This window comes from Mandrillus leucophaeus, unplaced genomic scaffold (assembly GCF_000951045.1).
Source record: "Mandrillus leucophaeus isolate KB7577 unplaced genomic scaffold, Mleu.le_1.0 Scaffold935, whole genome shotgun sequence".
NCBI lineage: Eukaryota > Metazoa > Chordata > Mammalia > Primates > Cercopithecidae > Mandrillus > Mandrillus leucophaeus.
The window spans coordinates 115,830-137,866 of record NW_012110197.1 but is presented as its reverse complement, the minus strand read 5'-3'; the positions used below and the strand labels follow the sequence as shown (position 1 = coordinate 137,866).

At 39.5% G+C, this 22,037-nt stretch overlaps 1 protein-coding gene across 1 annotated transcript in view; it reads left to right on the top strand.

Annotated features, from left to right (window-relative positions):
- Nucleotides 1–193: 193 nt before the first annotated feature.
- SRPRB (signal recognition particle receptor, B subunit) overlaps nucleotides 194–22,037 on the top strand; it is a 38,040-nt gene continuing 16,196 nt past the window's right edge. The window contains exons 1-3 of the mRNA XM_011970221.1: nucleotides 194–305; nucleotides 20,381–20,706; nucleotides 21,250–21,344. Of these exons, the coding sequence (XP_011825611.1) occupies nucleotides 20,553–20,706; nucleotides 21,250–21,344 (249 nt within the window). The 5' untranslated portion in view covers nucleotides 194–305; nucleotides 20,381–20,552. The remainder of the gene's footprint in view (nucleotides 306–20,380; nucleotides 20,707–21,249; nucleotides 21,345–22,037) is intronic.

Below are 22,037 nucleotides of genomic sequence, written 5' to 3'. Positions count from 1 at the left end.
CCGGCTGCCGGGTCTCCCCGCCCAACCTTGCCAGGCTCAGACGAAGCTTCCGCCGAGCCGCCTGGACGCAGCGCCCTGGGTGGCAGCACGTGTGGCAGGGCGGGAAGCAGGGAGGCAGCCCCAACGCCGCGGAGGCCACTAGGGGGTGCGGAGGGCCAGGAAAGCGGGTCTACGCGCAGGCTCAGCTGCCCCTGTAGGCCGTGGAGCCGCGCAGATCCGGATACTCGGGTGGCCGCAGTGTCCCAAGTGGGCGACACTCACCTAGTCCTGAGGACAACCGACAAAGTCCTTAATGGGCCCAGAAGGTGAGGGGAGTCTGGCAATGAGGGGTGGAAGGGTTAGCGGCCATCGCCCAGCTGGTTTTCCTTCTCCCAGACGCTGGTGCCGGAAAACAGAAGTGGAAAAATAACTTGGCGCCATTAGGCCCATCGGAAAGGCCCAGCAACCTTTGGGACGATTATTGGCTGTTTACAGAAGGCCCGTGTGTATCCTATGAAAAAGCTGCTCTCAGCTTCCCCCCAGTCTTTTAAAAGAAAACATTTGCTACATCCAGCCCTTCTAGGTGTAAAGAGGTTGCGACTTATGAGAGTTAGAAAATCACACATCTTGTAAATTCCCATTTGTTAAAAATAATAATAATAATAACAGGACATAAATGGCTTCTGGAGATGACTTTTTGCAATGAAGTTGTTAGACCACCTCTGGAAGTGACAGCAGGAGCCACACATCCACATTTATTAAGTGGGTTAGAGCAGGAGTCCCCAACCCCTGGATCTAGGTTGCATGCTCCTTATGAGACTCTAATAATGCCTGATGATCTGAGGTGGAACAGTTTCATCCTGAAACCATGCCCCTACCTTCCATGGAAAATTTGCCTTCCCTGAAACCAGTCCCTGGTGCCAAAGAGTTTGGGGACCTCTGGGTTAGAGGATATGGGGCAGAAGACCTGAGAAGGAAGATAGGACAGTTCTGTGCCACACTGGTCATATTTAGAAGACATTTTCATATTCCAACCATTGTTCTGTGTGTGCATTTTATTTCTCACTACTGTATATGTAGTTGACAATATTAAGTATTTTTTGAACTATACTCTTTCTAGATGTTCTGAAATGCTTATGTTAAAATTAGAGGTGGTAAAATAACACATTTTGTAAATCTTTTTGTTAAAATTCATACGTAATGTTTTGGTGGAGGGGGGGAATGGCCAAATCACTTGTTAATAATTTTAAATTCGGACTCATTTGTCCAGTATATAACACAATATATAGTATAGCAAAGTTACATGCAATGCATTTAACATATAGGGCAATGGATAAACTGAAATTTTCTAGTACACAATAGCAAAACACCTTTTGTAAGCCCAAAGACATTTGGGCTTACCAAATGTTGCATGGAGGTAAGCCCAAAGTGCACCTGTGTGCACTGCTTCAGGGGAGGAGAGAGGAAAGGAAGTGCCAATGTGCTTATAGTGAGGCAAGGTTAACCATTGTCTCGTCTGGGCATTTTGTTTTACTTATCTGGGTATATTGTGTATATAAAGGACAAATGAGTCCTGACTTTACAACATCTGGTCCTTCTAGATGTTAAAGAGGTTGCCAGTGTATGACAAAAGTAGAGTTAGTAAACTAATATATTTTGTGCATTTCGTTTTAACATTCCCAGGAAAGACTGTCTTCTGAAAATTTGAGCACTATTGCTCAGTGGGTTGATGGAGATGGGAAGGTGTAGGCCAGAATGTTCATATTTGGAAGACTCAGTCATAACTGTTTTTACATGTGTTCACTTTATTCAAGACTTCTGTGCATATAGTGGACAAATTAACTTCTTACCTGAAACATCTTGTCTATTTAGATGTTCAGAATTGCCTGACATATGTTAAGTGTAGAGGTAGTAAAATATCACCTTGTAAATATCTTTTTGCTAAAATTCTTAGGAAATGCTGTCTTTTGGAAGTGGAATTGTGAAGCCACCTCTGTGAGCAGTGTAGTACTGTCTATACTTGTTTAATGGTTTAGAAATGGGAGGGAAGAAATCGCCAAAGGTAATAGGCTAGTGTGTTCATACTTGGACATTTCACTCGCCATTTTTCTGTATGTTTTGTGCATTTTGTTTTGCTGTGTCTGTAAAGTACATAATGGACAAATGAGTCCTAATTTTGCAACATTTTGTCTCTAGATGTTTAAGAAGTTGCCAGTGTATGACAAAGTATCTAGTAAAATTAGCACTTTTTGTACACTTTGTGTTGAAATTCATAGGAAAGCTTGTCTTCTGTAAATGATTTTTGGGTATTAATTTGTTCAGGCATCTCTAAGCATTACAAATGCCTGTACCTGTCCACTGGATTGAAGACAGAGAGGAGGAAATGAGGAAGGACTGGTTCAAGGTCAAAATTGTCATATTTAGAAGATACCTCAGATTATAGCCATTGTTACATGTGCAATTTTATTTTACGATGCTATGTACACAGTGGAAAGTTATATGAAATATCTGGTCTTTCTGGATAGTTAGAAATGCTTGATATATTTAAAAGTAGAAATAGTATAATAACACTTTTTGTAAATAGCTTTTAAAAACTGATGGGAAATACTGTGTTTGAAAGTGGGATTGTTAAATCACCTCTGTGAACCGTGTTACTTGCTCATTCAGTTGAGAAAGGTGAGAGAGAAGAAATTACAAAAAGTGTTGTGCTATTTTGTACTAGAAAATTTCAGTTTATCCATTGCCCTATATGTTAAATGCATTGCATGTAACTTTGCTATACTATATATTGTGTTATATACTGGACAAATGAGTCCTAATTTAAAAATATCCACTCTCTAGATATTAAAGAGGTTGCCAATGTATGACAAAAGTAGTAAACTAACACAGTTTTGTACACTTTGTGTTAAAGTTTATAAAAAGACTATCTTATGAAAAGGACTTTTGGAAGTGAAATGATAACATCAACTCTAAGTGACACATGGCCCATATCCACCAGGTTGGTGGTGCAGAGGAGTTGGAAGAAATGAAGGATTCTAGATCAGAATGTTCCTATTTAGAAAACATTTCAAGATACAACCATGTGTGTAGTTCATTCAACCCTACTGAGGCAGGAGAATAGGGTCTGGAGGCAGGAAACATAAAGCAGATTCATGCAGACTTCCTAGAACTAAATGAAATGGAAACACATCAGCTATCAGAGGAAATATACTTTCCATTTACATTGGGCATACACAGAGTAAATGACTGTTTTATTTCATCCTGTCTATTTACATAGGGTGTATACCAAGTAAACGACTTTGTAACTTTATTTCATCCTCTTCATTTACATCGGGTGTATACCAAGTAACCAATGGAAACCTTGAGAGGGTATTTAAACCCTAGAAAATTCTGTAACTGGACTCTTGAGCCCCTAAGTGCAGGCCTTCTCCCACCCTGTGGAACATACTTTCATTGCATAAATCTCTGCTTTTGTTGCTTCATTCTTTCTTTGCTTTGTGTGTTTTGTCCAATTCTTGGCTCAAAATGCCCAGAACCCGGACACTCTCGACTGGTAACGTATTTTGGCAAGCCAGCCAAGAGGTAAGCCCAAAGTTTGGGATTTTTCATCTTTTCCTTTCCACTCCATACAGGAGAATCTCTCCCTCCCTCTCTCTTTTCCTTTCCAACTCGGGACCCTTGGTGGGCAGCACCTAAACACGGAGGCAACTGTAGGTTTCTGAGTGGGGCCACCCTGAAGGACTTTTTTCTATCTGTTCTGGTTGTGGTCCCTGATTCCTATGTGTGGCGCAGCTCAAGGCAAACTTGCAGCTCAGGGCGAACTTGCACATGTTTCAGGCAACGGAAACCTTCTTTTCTAGGCTAACTTCTTCCCTTACCCTACTTGACTGGCTAAGGACAAAAGAAGCCTACCCAGCTTCCAGCTCCTGTCATTACAGTTCATGGCTATCACTCTAGTGGAACAGGAAGCATGGGATAGCATGGCCGTATCAAATTATAAAGATGCTAATCATTAGTGATTACACCCAGGAACCAAAGGAAAGCTCACAATAGGCCATTGCCTCTGGAGGGAAAACATGCAAAGCGGCACTGGTGCCCACCTAAGGTCAGAGATGCCTGACACTCCTGAGACTGGACCCCAAAGGGGGTTCCCCAGGGGATCCTCCAGACCTCAGCCTCTCCAAAGGGGATGCCCTTGGCAGCAGTTCTAAGGACTAGTACTAAACCCTCCTTAGAATTTTCTCTTGCAGTTGCAATACTGTTTGGCCCCAATATGGTTTGGAATCTGGCATTTGCTGTTGAATGGGAAAGTGGGATGCAGTTACATGTATACAGGCTTTGGTGCTGCTGTTCTAAGCAGGGGCAGGCCTAGTTAGTATGTGATATTCTCCTTTGGTGCTGTTTGACCCCAGTGTTCTTTCGAGTCTGGGGAGGTTTGGCCTTTAAAAATCAAACTGCCATGGAAATTGCTTTACGTGACATAATGGTTCACAGCCTTCATTGGATTACTTATTGGGTAAACGGAGTAAAATTGGCAAGCTTGTATTACTATCTAATGGTTAGGGTTCCAAGGTAAAAGCTATTGAATCTTCATTTGTGTGTGTATATACATGTCTAGATGTGTTTATTTATATGCACACTTGTTACATGTTATGTCTTGGCTTATAAGTAAGAGGGCACTCATAAATTAAGTAAATAAGTCTAAGCAATTTTCAAGTTCATGTGACCTAAGTATAACTTTCCTAAACAAGCTAGTTTTAAAATTATTGGTAAAGTAAAAATAGAAATGCCTTCAGAATTGTCAGCATACATTTTGTCTGGATTTTATATTTGTCTCTCTTAGATATTTTGAGGTGTTAGGGTTTGGCATAGAGGGTTATAAAACTATAAACCCAGCCAAAACAAAATGATCTTGGTTTGTGTGTCTTTTTCTTTTTTTTTTTGACAAATGGGCATAATTTAATGTTAGCTAAATCTTCTGGGTGACTGGCAAAAATACCTATGGATTTAACTTTGAGGCTCTTACTTAGGTTTAAGTGAGCACCCGATATTCACTGGCTATTCAAAACGTGGTTAACAAAGAAATAACTGACTTTAAATGATAGTGTCTAATATCTCAGTTTACAGAGGTAATCTAGATAAACTGTTAAAAGTGAAAGAATTGAGTACAGTGAATGGGACAAATGTTTTAGGTTTTGTGTAAAGTCTTAAAATTATTTTTGATACTCATTTAATATCTGGGCCATTTCCAATTAAGAAAGGTTGTGATATGGGGAAATACGTTTCTAAAATTGTGGAATTGTTCTTATCTATAAATTCCTGTATCTGATAGTTCAGGATTTCTTGCTTTTTAGTGTTTCACTAAAGTTTTAGGTTACTAAGGATAAGAATTCTAGTTGATACATAATTCTGTATACAAAACATGCCAGAAAAGTTGTGTTATTAGTGAGAAAAAGAATAATTTTGTCTAATTTAGAAGTTACCTAAAAGTTAGTTCAAATTAGAGATTTGAAAAGGTTACTTATGAAACAACGTATTAAGGAACCAGTAAGTAGAGGAGAAAGATGTAGAAAAAGTTGAGATAATAAAATATTCTTTAAAACCTGATAGAGAATTGGAGACATTTGGCTAATTAACATTTTCATAGTTAAAGCTCTTAGTCTTGATTAAAGTAAAATAAGCATTGTAAAGAAATGCATTAGCAGTTTGGCAATTCCTTTTTAATACAGTTAAGCATGAAACTGGATTTAGTGTGAAGCCAAATTTCACATATATGCTTGCATTGCTTCACACTGTTTACTGCTTTGTGTGGACAGTGCTGGCACTGGAGTACTTATTGGCTATGGGCCTAGAGTGTATTTCTTGATTGCACAGGATGTATGGTGATATTGGTGAACTTAAGGATACTGAATTGTGTATCAGGAATAAAACATTCATTATGTGGGTTTTGGGGGGCCCTGGGTAAACACTATAGCCTCCAGGGTGGATTGAGAAGGAAAAATTTAGGGTTGGGTTCCTATTTGTTTTTGCTTCTAATTTTCATTTGTTTGCTATTTATTCTCCTCTGGCTTTGCTTGTGTATGCATATATAAAACCACATATATATATATATATATTTTAAAAATTTCTAGTGGAAGGCTTTTATTTGGTTCTTTGAATAGTTATTTTGTTCCCTGTGCATTTCTAGCAAGTCATCATTTGTTCCATTTATCTGGAATTCCTAGGCTACCTTTGTCAGGCTGCAAGGAATTGATGGAGCACACTAGCTTTTTAACTTTTAACTAACTTGTTGGATTTTAGGCTTCCTGGTAATTTAAATGTGTTGAGTATATTTTCATAAACAGAATTTCAATCATATTTCTCTCTCTGCCCATTTTCTGCAAAATTCATAAACTATCTGTGAATATTCTTAATTCATGGCAATGTATTTGTTTGCATATAGTCAAGCAGGGTTCCTAGGGCCACTTTGGGAGACAGAACCCAGAAACATGGCATACTGGCAAAAGGGTAAGAATTTCTTACCAGCCAGACTCTGGTCTCTGTCTCTCTGTGCAAACTGGTTAAATGAATGGTAAAAGTCACTGTTTGTCTTCTCTGTAAAGTTTTGATTAATACAAAAAAAGAATTCTGAGGCTGGTCTTAAACTGTAGTGAATCTGGTGTGCTTTGTGTCTTTCTGTATTGTTCTGTCATAAAGAGGGGTACCTTAGAATAAAATGTGTGCTTAGGACCCCATAGGCCTGCTGTTCAAGATATCCCAGCAGACTGATCAGTCATGTCTTTGGGAGCCTGACCTTGTAACTATGTGGCCATGCTTTCTCTTTTTACAGTGGCAGCCTGGGTTTAGGGTTCAATTCCTGGCTTAGGGAATGAATCCTTTATTTTCTGTCTGTGTATTTATATGTGCTGTGTGTGTACTATAAAAGAGCATCAATTAATTGGTTTAATAATAATAAGAGCTCATATCAAATATTTTGTCAGAAAAGTAAAAAATGTAATGCCTTTTATTTACCTCATGTGAGTTAAGTAATCTTTGGGAAATAAAGACATTCTTAAAGATTATTGGTAAAATAAAAATATCTTCAAAATGCAAATATTTAGTCTAAATTATGCAGGTCAGATATTCGGTGTGTGAAATGCTTTAAGGTCATAAGCTGCTTCTTTGACTTTTAAAAATTGCTCAATTTATTTTGGAGCATTAGATTCTAGATAAGGCCTGGGGACAAATAGAATTAGCTATGCCCCCTAGCTATGCAAAGAAAGTTATAAAGAAAGGAGATTTTATATAAGAAAGGATTTTATATCATAAATTCTTATCCTAAAGTAAAATAAGTGGTTGTTAAAAAAGAGGGATGTTTAGGACAAGTTAGAAAGTCCAAACATGTCATAGATGGTCTGTGTAAGTAATGAAATAATTTACAAGAGAATGTATGCAAGAAATATACAATTTAACGGTGATTAAGACTCCTAAATGCTTCATAAAATGCCACTATGACTCTTAACTGTACAACTTGCCTGCTTTACAGCTAGGTAGATGCTGGAAAGAGTCAGACCTTATGTGTACTTCTGTCTGGGTCCTAGACTCCACACCTAATATATAATTAAAATCCTGAACTTACTAAGGTTTTCACCAAAAGTAAAACTCGCTAAGAGTTAACATCGTAACATGTGAGACTACTGAAGCAACAGTTTTACATGCAGGGTATGTAAGAAAAGTGAATGCATTTTCAGTGAAAGATTATAACAAGGCATGGGAATGTAAATTTTGGTTTTTTGCCTAAAGGGTTAAAGGATTGTTTTAAGTTCAGACAAAGCTAAAAGTTTGAATGAGTTGTGGAAGATTTATAAATATTAATATTGTAAAAAATTATGTGTGTGAACATATTGACTAAATTTAAAGGGGTATTTTCTGGTTTTCCCATAAATTGAACATCAAAATAAAAGCACAAACAGGGTTTTCTTAAAGCACTGATCTGCTCTTTAACAAAAATTTCTAAAGGGTTACATAAGGTTTATGAGAATCTCACCTTATGGTCAAACCGATTAAGATTGGAAAGATATGTCTACAGGGTTTTCTTAAAAATTGGGGTTGACATTAATAGTACACTAACGCAAAGGTGAAATTTGACTTTCTCTCTTGAACAAGATTTTCATGCAATATTAAAAGATGATGAAAGATTTTTGTTTGCCTTTTGAATAAACTACCCCCCCCCCTCCACACACACCAAAAAAAAGGAAGGGAAAGACAAGAGACAGATTGTTTGGAAAGTAAGTCTTCCCTCTATCAACAAGTAAAGATTTTTGCCTTTTAACACATTTTTGAGTCATCATTTTGCTAAATGAATGACTATGGTAACCTGGAATTCTATTTCATAATATCAAGTGTTTTAAATCTTTTACCATTTTTAATAGGCTTCCCAAAATCAAATTTCAGCTTCAAAATTGTTTTTTCTAACCTCTAACTTTGAGATGCTGCAGAGGGCCCCTAAAGCATCCAAAAGAGAGGTGAACAGAATTATTTGACATGTTCAGTTACATGGGAAGCAATGTCAAAAATAAAAAAAAAATTGATCTTCTTCAGGTTATATTTTAGTGAATAATATTAATATATGTTCCAAAATTGTATGAGATTTCTAAAATTCTAATATGTCTGAGTATATGCTATCAATCATAATTATGTAGACCACAGAAATAACTAAATTTCCTTGTCAATTATGTTTTTAACTGTAACTATTTAAAGTCATTTCCACAGTTAATTGCTTAATACTGATGCAGTTTCTGAAAACTTCACAAGCATGCAAAGTCCTAGAATATGGTATCTTTTAGGAGATTCATAAAAGATTGGAAGGGACCCTAAAAAAGCACTCTTGAATACAGGTTTCTAATAAGTTTAGAATTATGTCATTTGAACTGGGTAAGAATTGCTGGAACTTTAATGAAAAGACTGACTGGGTTGTAAAACTGCTAATCCAACTAGAACAAAAATTAATTAAATACCAAGAAAATAATTTGCCAGATTTTCATGCTAAATTAGCTGATACTGAAACTGTTTAGATATACAATTTGATACATTCCATCATCTAAATCAAAATACCTATAATAACCTATCAGTTATCAGTGTTATGCACCTAATTTGGGGAAACAACTGGTATTCAAGAGGATATAAGTCTAATGTTAATTAAGCATGAACTCATGGAGAACCAGGATGGCCACCTTTTCCTTCCTCAGTCCTTAAAGCTTTTGTTAGTAAAATTTCTGCATTATATGACTCGTCATGGAAAAGATGAAATGAATATATTGATGTGGTGACTTATAAATTGCTAAAATAGTTTATAACAAATGTTTGGTCCCATATTTCTGGGAAAACAATAAAAGCTTCAGGTACATCCGGTCACCTGATGGGCCATTTAAACATTTTATAGAGGGATTTAATTCAATTGTTATTTTCAGTGCATGTTTTCTGGTTGTATAAAAGCTTTCCCATGCAAGAGGGCTGATGTTATAACACTAAGTTATTATGCCACCATGTATTTTCACAAGGTAAAGACAGCTTTTTATGGTTCACTAAGGACAATCAACTCCTTCACAACCTAGAACCCGAAGGTTGGATCTTCTGTGAACATCAGATAAAGACTGTCCTTGCCATCCACACTACAGCAAAACTTCTGGACCTTGAACTTTGGGTTCATGATCTCACAACTGAGAAGAGTGCCTCCACACTCTTGGACCTGTACACCCATTGGAACCCTTAAGGTAAGGCTAACCAGGGAAGCTTCTCTTGAAGAAGAAGATGGTATCCTTGATGTGAACAGCTTTTCCCAAGATCATGAATCAAGACTTCTCTATTATCATGAGACTCTTATCTTTGAATATTTTTTCCTTGCTTATGCCTCTATGAAAAATAGACGTGGAAAATGGATCTGTTGCGTACACTTATGGGGTATACTTTTATTTGTGAAGAATTTTGCAGCCAGCTTTAGGTCCCTTTTCCATGATTTGGAATAAAAGATGCAATGATTAGAAATCTATCCCTCATAATAGGCTCTATAGCAGTTTACTACAAAGGTTATGGATGCATAATAGACTAAATTCTCTTAAGAAAGTTATGCTAAATAATAGAATTGGCTAAACAGAAGAGTATCTGTGCAGCTGCCGGCACTCAAGGCCTATGGAGAAAACATCAGGTATTACCGAGATTCATTTGTAGCGAATTAATGAAGAGACTGCTTAGTTAAGTGAGTAGACTCTTTATCTAGCTCATTTTTTCATCTATTTGAGTTTAGGAGGTTTGGTTTATGGGGACCCTGGATAAGGAGTGTACTCACAACTTTGGTATTCTCCTCCTGATAGTCATAATAATAGTCTCCCTGGTGTGCTATGTTCTCTCAAAGGTTTTAAATGTTTGCATACAGCCATCTCTAGAATGTCAAATGGTCTCTCTTAAACTGGAATGACAAGAACTGAAAGAAATGTGCGACCGTGAGGACACTGTAACCTATGAATGATGTGCTGAGACCAAAAACCCAAAATGTTGGTAACTGAGAGTGGTGCTAAGTAAGGCCCTAAGTTTTGGTCACACTCTAAGTTAAGTGAGAACCTGATCGAAAAAGGGAAATTTTTTTAAACAAAATTATGGGAGGCCATTTTTTTTTGGACTAAGCTCATGCACTAGGCCCCAACAGACTAAACCAAACCAAAATGGAGTCACCTATGCTAAGACCTTAAGCAAACACATAGATCCTAAAACAGACCACAGGCCAGGTTTTGTTTTTCTCCTACAAATCTCTATAACAAACATTCCTGATAGCATATGTATCCACCCTCTGAAGTTCCCATTAAATCTTTTAACCAAATTCATTTCCTCTCGCCAAAAGACCATAAAGCTTCAGATGATCATACAACAAAAGTTCCAGCCGGTTCCACTACCCCTGGCCATCAGGGAGCTACCCTGCCTTCACTAGACAGAGCAGGGTAGGAGTTCCGTGATCCTCAATAGGCAGGGACTACACCTCAAGGCAGCATGCAGCAGTTACAGGAGAAAGACCATTGGCCCCTCCACCTCCCATAAAGATTTATAGGGATCACATCTCTGGAGGAAATGAGGCAGAAGAATAGGATCTGGAGGCAGGGAATATACAGCAGATGCATGCTGACTTCCTAGAACTAAATAAAATGGAAACACTTCAGCTATCATGGGAAATGCCTTCTCTATTTACATAGGGCATACCCTGAATAACCATTGGAAACCTCTAGAGGGTATTTAAACCCCAGAAAATTCTGTAACTGGGCTATTGAGCCCCTATGCTCAGGCCCTCTGCCACCCTGTGGAGTGTACTTTCATTTTCAATAAATCTTTGCTTTTGTTGCTTCATTCTTTCCTTGCTTTGTGCATTTTGTCCAATTATTTGTTCAAGAAGCCAAGAACCTGGACACCCTCCAGTGCTAACACTAGTGTGCATATAGTGGACAAAATTAAGTCCTCATTTGAAACATCTAGTCTTCTAGATGTTTAGAAGTGCACAAAAGTATGTTAAAAGTAGAGGTAGTAAATAACACATTTTGTAGATACCCTTTTGCTTCATATGAAATATTGTCTTTTGGAAATTGATCAAACCACTTCATATTATATTTATGCTGATTCAGGGAGGAAGGAGCAGAAGAAAGTGCAAAGGGCTTTATACCAGTGTGTTTACAGTATGACACAATTGACTATTGTCCCTTATATCTGCATTTCCTTTGACTTTGCTGTGTATATGAACAAACATTTACATAGCTTCAGGATTTTGAATTGGTAAATATTCATGATGTGTGAAAAAGCGTGATACATACTGTATGATCCCAATCGCATAACATTGGATGGTGTCCTAATTTATAATATCTAGTCTTTCTGGATGTTAAAGAGGTTGCCAGCATATAACAAAACTAGAGTTAGTAAACTAATACATTGAGTACACTTTATGTTAAAATTCATAGGAAAGATTGTTCTTAAAAACACTTCAAAAGTAGAATTGTTAAAATTCCCTCTAAGTATTAGAGATGTTTATACCTGTCCACTGGGTTGATAGAGGTAGGAAGGGGAAGGGTTCTAGGCCATGTTCCTATTTAGAAGACACATTCAAATTATAGTCTGTGCTTTGTATGTGCACCATTTATTCAATGCTACTGTGTATAAAGTGGAAAACTCAAGTCCTATTTAAAACTCCTAGTCTTTCTAGATGTTTAAAATTGCACAATATAGATTAAAAATAGAGGGCTAAAGTACACCCTTTATGCATTTTTGTGGTGGTTGTTATTTCCTAGGACTGGTTGCATTTGAGAATGGAATTTTTAAACTTGATGCTGACTGTTCATTGGGTGGCGGTAGGCGGGAGGGGGAGGAAGTATGCAGGGAGAAGGGTTCTGGGCCCGTGAGTTAGATTAGTTCAGATGGTCTAGCCATTGTTCTGTATGTGAATTTTAGTTAATATTGATGTGTTTTAAAGAATAAACAAGTTTTAATGCTTAAGGTAGTTTAAAGTAGAGGTAGTAAAATATCCCTTTATAAATGTCCTTTTGTTAGTTTTTAGGAAGACCTGTCTTCTGGGAGTAACCTTTGTTAATCCACCTCTTGGAGCTAGACATAGTCCTGTACTTAGTCACTGGCATGGGAGAAGAGGGAGAAGAGGAAGGGTGAAGGGAAGGGCTTTTCACTAGTATCTCCATATCCAGAAGATAGTTTGAGATGACAGCCATAGGTCTGTCAGCATTTTGGTAAAGTGCCCGCGTTTATTGTGGACAGAGTTTATTTTTTGGAACACCTAACTTTTATGAATGTCCTGAGGTGACAATGTATGATTAGAAATAGAGCTAGTGAATTAGCCAATTTGTAAATATGTTTTTGTTATAATTGATAGAAAAGATGCATGTTGGACATGGAATTGTTAAACCACCACTGAGCAGTGTATATCAGGACTTGTTCATTAGGTTGGCAGCAGAGGGGCAAAAGGAAGTATAAAGGGGGGAGAGATATATGCAGATATACATTTACATTTTGATGATAGCCACTGATGTGTATGTGCATCTCTTTTGGCTGTACCATAGGAATACATTAAGTAATTCAATGAAAATATACCTTCTTGCTAATATTTTAATGGTATAGATCTGCTAATGAATTCTCTTAGAAACATACTTAGTGTATTCTGTTGCTTTATGTTTCATTTTAAATTGAACATTAGGGGAATGCAGTATTTTAATTGGAACTCTGCCAATGCTTTTATCTAGAGGTGTGATGCCATTTTTGTCTTTTATAAAATTTTTGTCCCAAGAAAGGCAGGATTATATTTTTTCTCAATAGATTGAGTTGGTTAGTGTTTTCTTGACTATCAAAATGCTCATATAGCTTTAGGATTTTGAATTGGTAAATATTCATTATGTGTAAAAAAGCATGACACATAAAATTGCATGATCTCAATCCCATAAATTTGGATGTTGTGTCTATACACACACAGGACCTAGAAGGACAAGTCAAACTGTAAACTGCCTGTGATTGTGGATGACTTTGCTCTTTGCTTCATGTGTTTTCCAGTTTCCTAAAATGCACATGTTAGCTTTTAAAAAATAAAGGATATTTTAAAAACCTTAAAAAAGAGATGAACATTGTGATAACAGGCAAAAAATACTAGAGACAGTTACTAGATAACATACATAGAACCAACACACATCTAAAATAGAAAGCGACTCACTCATAATTAAAGAAATAGAATACATGAGAACATGCATTTTTTTTTTTTAGATCAGCTAAAGTTAAAAAACTGCTAACATGCAGAGGTGGGAAAGGAACAGAGAAAACGATTACTGTTACTACTTTTGATGTGACTCTAGATTGGAGAAATCTTTCCCTAGAGGGACGTTTCGCCAAATCTATTATCCTTCAAATGCATATGTCCTTTATTCTCGATTGCACTTCTACAAGTATATCCCACGGAAGTACTCTCACAGAGTGTTTATAATAAGGTAAAAAAAATATGAAATCCTAAATTTCCATCATTAGAGGACCAGAGTAATTTAGGACATATCTCAACACTGGGATACCCCGCAGCATTTACAGAGAGTGCAGTAGAGCTATATGAACTGCTGGGGAAAGGTGGTTCAGTAAAACAAGTTTCATAATCAGACGTATAGTATATAATCATATATTTGAATAAAAAACATGAACATATATGCTTGCGTGTGTGTGAAAGGACAGTTACATATAAGCAGTAGCCTTGGAAGGACAGAGAACAAAATAATCATTTTAATTTTGCATTTTTATATACCATTCAACTTCTCAAAATGAAGATCTATTACCTCAATTACTTTTTTCAAGTGGCTCTCAGGGAGAAGTTAAATAGTAAAATAATCTGAATTTTGCAGTTCCTGGTATTATGCAATTGTGTGTTTTAAGGTCTAAGGAAAGTATGCCCAGATAATTCTACAAAGGTCCCAGCTAGATTCTGTTAATATCAGGAAGGATTTAAAGTAGAAGAGGCCCCTTCTGTGTTTAACAGACAAAAAGTTATACTTGAATGTGAAGGAAAAAGTGCCATTGGGTGGAAAAGGCTGGGAAGGATGAACAGAAGTGAATGGAATGTTCCCTTGTAGAACACCATGGTGGCTCTTCTCGTCTACATCACTGTAATGCCAGCATGTGCACTTCCACATGCCAGTGAGCAGTAATGACAGCACGCTTTGAGTAAAGACAGGACAGCTGTGGCTGACACCATTTTCCTTCTTCCCCCAGGAGAGAACCTAGAAGTGTGGCACTGTTCCTCTGTAGTACCAGCCTGCCTGTGACTGAGGCTCAGGGCTGTAATCTGGCCTGGCCTTAAATCCCCCTCCTTGGTCTCAAAAGGATAAGGCATCATTTGTTCACACTGTGCTGCTCCATCAGCAGATGGGGACCACCCAGGACCTCCAGGTGTTTCCTTCCAAGATCAAGGCATTTAAATAAGTGCAAAGTGGGTGCCTGCTAAGAGCCAGCAGTTTTGGTATAGAGCCAGATCCTCCCTATGCCTACACCTGAAGAATGGATGATTACATTGTTACAATGTATGCTGTGGGACTGTCCACAGTATCAGAGAGCTGAATAAGCTTAGATATGGTGCAATCAAGTGAGCAAGTCAGCTCTGAAGTGAAGCTCTTTGTCAGGACCTCTGGTATTTCCAGTAGACTCACCTTTCTCCCCTTCTGTCCTTTAAGAGACAGGAGGGAGCTGCCCAAGCTGTCTGGCCAGATGTCTGGACAAAGTGTGATTGATGGATGTGGGCGACTGATCCTACTTGTATCTGACTAAGAATATTGAATGATGTTAGAGAAAATCCTAAATGGTGCCTCTATTCAAATGTAATTATTATTATTATTTTTTTTTTCAGACAGAGTCTCACTCTGTCGCCCAGGCTGGAATGCAGTGGCGCGATCTCAGCTCACTGCAAGCTCCGCCTCCCGGGTTCATGCCATTCTCCTGCCTCAGCCTCCCAAGTAGCTGGGACTACAGGTGCCCACCACCATGCCTGGTTAATTTTTTGTATTTTTAGTAGAGACGGGGTTTCACTGTGTTAGCCAGGATGGTCTTGATCTCCTGACCTTGTGATCTGCCCACCTCAGCCTCCCAAAGTGCTGGGATTACAGGCATGAGCCACCATGCCTGGCCTTCAAATGTAATTATTCTTACCAGCAGATCCCACTTTCGAAGAAGCTAAAATTAGAAATTAAATTTGTTAGGCTAGGGTGACACATCCTCAAACCCGCTAAAGCAGGGATGTGAACCAGGAGGGTGTCAGACAGGAGCCTGGGGTACGACAGTGGACACAGTAGGCCTGGGATCATTCATTCAACAGTTGACCAGTGCCTCCCATGAGCCAGGCACTGTTCAGGGACCGGGAATACAGAGGTGCGTACTATAATCTCTTTAAAAATAATGTGTTCATTTGTATTTACTGCTCTTATCCATACAGCCTTCTTATTAGTACATATGTACAGAGGAATGTCTGAAATATTATTTATCAGATATTATAGGTAGAAAAATGGAGGTGATCTGTGGCTTTCATTATTGCTTGAGTTTTTAATGTAATAAGCATGTGTTAAATTCTGTTTTTAAAAATCCTCTAAACATTTTTTTTTAAAGCCATAGCAGGGGAGTCCCATGATTGGTATCCCTAGGTCTGAGGTATGTTCCATTGTACCTTGGAGCTTTGGGGAGCAGATGGAAGAAGGTGTCTGGTGAGTGGGACATTTTAGTTTATGGAAGAGAAGGAAAAAATTCCCTGTCTATATTGGTTTCATTGTAACTCTCCATCTGCTAGTGGAATCAAGAACTAAAAACTTACCAGTGGGCAGCAGTCAGCATCGCATGTCTTTCCTTTGCATCTGTGCCCACAGAGCTCCTGATGAAGATGGGTGAGTACAGGGAAGCAGCTAATCTCACCCCTGCTGCTCATTCCTGAGAATGGGGGTGCTCACTTCTCTCTGAGTGTGGGAGTTGTGCACATTTCTTCTGCCCAGGAAACATACTGAAGAAAAAAAGTCTGTTTTCTTAAACCTTCTTTCTTCCTTTCCCAACTTCACCACCACGGCAGCCCTCTTCCATTCACATAGCTCTGACCGAATATCCTCAGAGAGTTAAGACAGTTACGGTTGGAACTCTCTGTGTCTGGCCCTTCCTTCTTCCCTGCATCTTCAGTCCCCAGTCAGGAGGGTTAATGGTAATATCCAGTGATTTTTCTAAAGAGGAATCAGTGGTTATATTATACAAGGGGTGTGTGTGTGTATGTGTGTTTTGGGTGGTGAATACAGAGCAGGGGTTAGGACCATAAGAAATAAGAGAAATGGAATGTGGCATGACTGCTGCCAGTTCTGATAGTTTTGAAATTGGTAATTTAAAATAAAGTAGTTGGTTTACTTACTTAAGCCTCACATCTTAACCATCCTTCCTTGATCTGGAGTTCCTATCACCTACCTTTATCAATAAAAATGCCTTGAAAATGAATCCTACTGTGTTAAAGCATACAGTTAAGTAGATAGAAGCCCATTGCATGGGATGAAGTCCCAGGCCTGCTCATTACTATATATCCTTAGGAAGGTTACTCAACCCTGCTTCAGTTTCCCCTCTGTAAAGTTAGAAAATGAGTCAGTGTGAAAATTAAACAAATTAATACATTAGGCAGGGCGTGGTGGCTCATGCCTGTAATCCCACCACTTTGGGAGCTGAAGCAGGAGGATCGCTTGAGGCCAGGAGCTCAAGACCAGCCTGGGCAGCAGAGAGAGACTGTGTCTCTACAAAAATAAAAATAAAAAAACTACCTGGGCATGGTGTTCGTGCCTGTAGTCCCAGCTATTTGGGAGGCTGAAGCAGGAGGATCACTTGAGCCCAGGAGTTCCAGGCGTGAGCCATATCATCACTGCACTCCAGCCTCAGCAACAGAGTGAGACTCTGCCTGGAAAAAAAAAAAAAATACTAAAAGTATTTGGAATGATGCTTGGCACCAGGAAGTGCTCATTAACATTAGAAACTATCTTCATGCCCCACTGTCTTCCCCATACACCATAGTCTTGCTTCCATCCCCACACTCCCCCATCTCTTGCTTATCCCCTTGAGCTCAGACTCATTCAAAGCCTCGTCAAAGGAGTCTCTCTGCTACAGAAGATGCTAGTGACTACTTATAGGACATGTCTGTTTCACTGCTGTGCCACCGACTCTTCCTTCCTAGGCTTTTTTGTGGGTTCCTTTCCTCATTCTTCATGCTCTCCATGATTTTAATGACCACTTATTTATTCCTGACTCCCAAATGAGAAAACCTAGTGTATACTTGTGGAACTTTATGTTTACTCATCACTTGCTTGACATAAGTTTTTAGATTTCCCAGAAGCACCTGAAACGCAACATATAGAAAAGAGACAGTTTTCATTCTGGCTACTCTTACATTGGATCCACAGCCCCAAGCCCCCTACCATTGAGGTCCCTAATTCATTTAATGGCTTTCTCATCTTCCTAGTCACCCACACCCACCACCTAGGATGCAGCCTTGATAACATTCCTTTTACTTAATTCACAACATCCAACTAATCACATCCTATGTATTTTAACTCTCAGACGTCTCTCAAATTTGTGCCCTCATTTTCATACCTATTTCTGTCTCTGTATTAGATTCTGAGCATCCTTTGCCTAAATACTGCATCTTTTACCTAAATGCTCTCAGCTGGTCTCTCTGCCTGAAGTTGTTTTTTTTTTTCTCTCTCAAGTGTTAGTTCTCCATAGATCTGCCAATTATCTATATCACCCCAAATGAAACTTCTTACTGCATTCTGGATAAACTCTAAAATCCTCAACATAGCACACAAAATCCCTTCTGGTCTGATTCCTGCCAATCTTTCTAGCTTCATCTCCTGTCACTCCTACTTAAATGACTGCTCTAATCAATATTTATAGATTTTATAATTGATGATTTGGCATCCATTCATCACCAGGCCAAACTAACAGCCAACATTGTTTACATTTCCCCTGTGGCCTGGCTTTTGAGGGTATGCCTAAATCATATTACAAAGCTTCCTAACACAACCCTTAACATCTGTGTTTCACTTCTTGCCCAATCAAAAATGTCTCTATCTAGCTACTTGCTGACACATTAGTAATAAAGGCAGAGTCCCAGTTCCTCTCTTTTTTTCTTTTTTGGAGGCAGGGTCTAGCTCTGTTGCCCAGGCTGGAGTGTAGTGGCATGTGATCACAGCTCACGGTAACCTGGAATTCCTGAGCTCAAATGCTCCTGCCTCAGTCTCCCAAGTAGCTGGGACTGCAGGCATATGCCACCATGCCTGGCTAATTATTTTTTAATTAAAAAAATGTTTTTTTGCAGAGACAGGGTCTCACTATGTTGCCCAGGCTGGTCTTGAATTCTTGGCCTCAAGTAATCCTCCTGCCTTGGCCTCCCAAAGTGCTGGGATTAATAGCTGTGAGTCACCAGGTCCAATGCCAGTTCCTCTCTTTTTCCTTGTCCCTGTGCACGTTGAGGTTTTGTGTGGCCCTGAGTGTTATCAAGCTAAATGACAAGCAGAGAGGGAGGCTCTAAAAGAAAATAACATTTATTCACGAGTAGGCATTGCAGTGGGAATATGTATGCCATTTCAACTATGTGCACATTCAGGGAGGTGTAAAGGAAGACAAAGATTTTTAAAGAAAAAATGAGTCAGATTCCATAACTGTTTTGAGATAATTATCCTCGGCTACAAGGATCAAACAGCAAGGATAGCATCAGTAATAGGCTGGACAGGCAGTTGCTGGGTAGCTGTCCTCACAGACATATTTTTTGTGTGTAAGGTTGCGATGCCCTTTGTGCACGGTTGTGGTTTTTGCAGTCTTCTGTGACAGTTTTTGTCATCAGGCATTAGTGCATGAGAACCCTCCCTCCACGGCCTTTCACCAGCTCCATTTTTCTGATTTAAATAAATAAATAAATAAGTAAAGTGACTCCATTTTGATTCTGACAACTTTTTCAATGGCAATGTGGAACTGTAGTAACTTTTTTCAATCTTTCAGTGACACTGACATCTTCATGTCTCTACTCAGTCATACAATTAAATTAAATCATGTGTACATTTTAAAACAATGACAACCTGTTTAATGACAGAGACTGTGAACTGGGACCCTCGAGGTTGGCCACTTTTGGTGTTTTATTTGGGCCACAAGTTTTTGAATGCTTTCAATTACCTACCAAAATTTCAAAAGTGGAAAACTTCCCATAAAAACCTGCCTTTATTGCTTCTCTTGAAAACTGGAAGAACTGGCCACCTAGGTCCCACAACACCTACCTGGCTGAATAGGGTCGGCCCCACTTTCAGCAGAAATAACCTCTGCAGTTTTCAACAGCCCCAGCTCTCCTGGGCGTTGACTTTCCTAGTTGCTTCCTTTAATGCAGACATTTGAGTTTGCAGCCCTAGATTGACAGTGTAGGGGCACCGAATTAGTTAGCTTTCCCACGCACATCATTTCTTATACTCATTTTCTTCTGCACAGCACCTCTTTTTCCTTTAACCACTCGCACATGCTAACTCGTTCTTCAGGACTCAGTTCGAATTTCCAGAAGCTTTTCTCTGAACTCATGATGGACTCTGCGTCCCATTATGTATTCCCGCATCGCTCCGCGCATCCATCTGGCACATCCCTTGCTACATTAAATTCAGATTAAATGTTTGTAGGATGCTTGAGTTCTTCACAAGTCTCACGTCACTTAGCGACGGTCAGGAAATCCTCAGTGGTAGTTTCGGGAGTCATTCATTTTATTGATTTCATCATTCTTTCAACAGCCATAACGTACGTGACGACGACTGACTCGTATCTTCAAAGATGTGTGTGTCCCTCGACCAATAACCTGTCTGCCCCTGTCGTTCTGCAGGAGGACCGAGTACCAGAGAACTACAACTCCCATCAGGCACTTGGGGATCACCGCGGCTGAGGGAGAGACTAAGGCTTAGGAACCACCATTCGCGTGAGGCTCTGCTACCTGCGCCTGCGCAGAGTGCAGGGCCACGTCCCTTTTGCGGTACCAGAGACCACGTGTCTCAACCATGGCTTCCGCGGACTTGCGCCGGGTGGCAGATGGCGGCGGTGCTGGGGGCACCTTCCAGCCCTACCTGGACTCCTTGCGGCAGGAGCTGCAGCAAACGGACCCAACGCTGTTGTCAGTAGTGGTGGCGGTTCTTGCGGTGCTGCTGACGCTAGGTAAAAGGCGGCCGGTGGTTATGACGGGTTCGGGGCGGGCAGAGGTCCGGGCTGAGAGAGCGCCTTGAGGGCATCAGGAGGGTGAGACCCACCCAGTCTACACCCCACCCTCTCGCCTGAAGCAGCGGCAGCAGCGGGGCATTAAGGGAGATCCCGGGCGACCCCCGGAGTTACATCCTGGTCTTTGGGGCGCGGATTGCTCTTCGTCATCTTCCCTGTCATGCTTGAGTGCTCTATTCCCCACCTTCCGCTGTTCTCAGTGCAAGGATTCAGGGTCCTGACAGCAACTTTCAGCCTATACCAAGGTAGTGAGATCGCACTTGAGTCCCCAGTCAGAGTAAGGAGTGCAAAGAAAAGTTGACAGTTGACACGCCCGGCTCAGTGGGCCCCTAACAACAGCAATAGTAACCATTATGATAAAAGTCAGTTCCAGGTGAATGAGGTGTTTCATCACAGACTTCTGTGAATTTCCCCACCCCAGCCATGCACATATACTGATTGCCAAGGCGTAATTTCTGTTGTTTTTCTCTGTCTATTCCACAGTCTTCTGGAAGTTAATCCGGAGCAGAAGGAGCAGTCAGAGAGCTGTTCTTCTTGTTGGCCTTTGTGACTCCGGGAAAACGTTGCTCTTTGTCAGGGTAAATGATTTCATTTACACCCCTGTTAAGCTTAATAGAAAATTGTATGGCATCCCGGTATTCCTGTCATCTCATGGTTTATTTTGTAAAAGAAGCTGATGCTGGTAAATTTGAGAGTTACCAAATTTACTTGACTTACTTGGGAGAACAGAAAGACTCTTAGAAACCCATAATTGAGAAATTTTGATCATTTTTCCTCTTTTTTCTTTCTTTTTTTTTTGCCCTTGCCAGATGCTGATATTTAGTCTTTATCGCATTTAAGGGTTTTATTTAATTAGTTTCATTCCAGAATAGCAGAAAGCACAGAAGCCAGTGGTCTACAGTTTATCATTCCTTGGTTAACAAATTCTTATGAGAGTTTATCAAAGACACTTTTTCACAGGATGATCCTTCTTTGACATAGTGGGCTAGTTAGCTTCTTTTTACTAATATTTATTTTTAATACATTTAGTATTTTTAACAGTGTGTTTTAACGTGGTGAATAGGAGAGGTTTTCTGCTTTTTAACTTTTCTTTCTGAGAGTATAAATTATTTCCCTTCCATTCAAGAAATAGCTCAAATCTTTTTTTTTGTTTTTTTTTTTTTGAGGCAGGGTCTCGCTCCAATGCCCAGGCTGGAGTACAGTGGCGAGATCTCCGCTCATTGCAGCCTTGACTTCTGGGACTCAGATGATTCTCCCACCTCAGCCTCCGA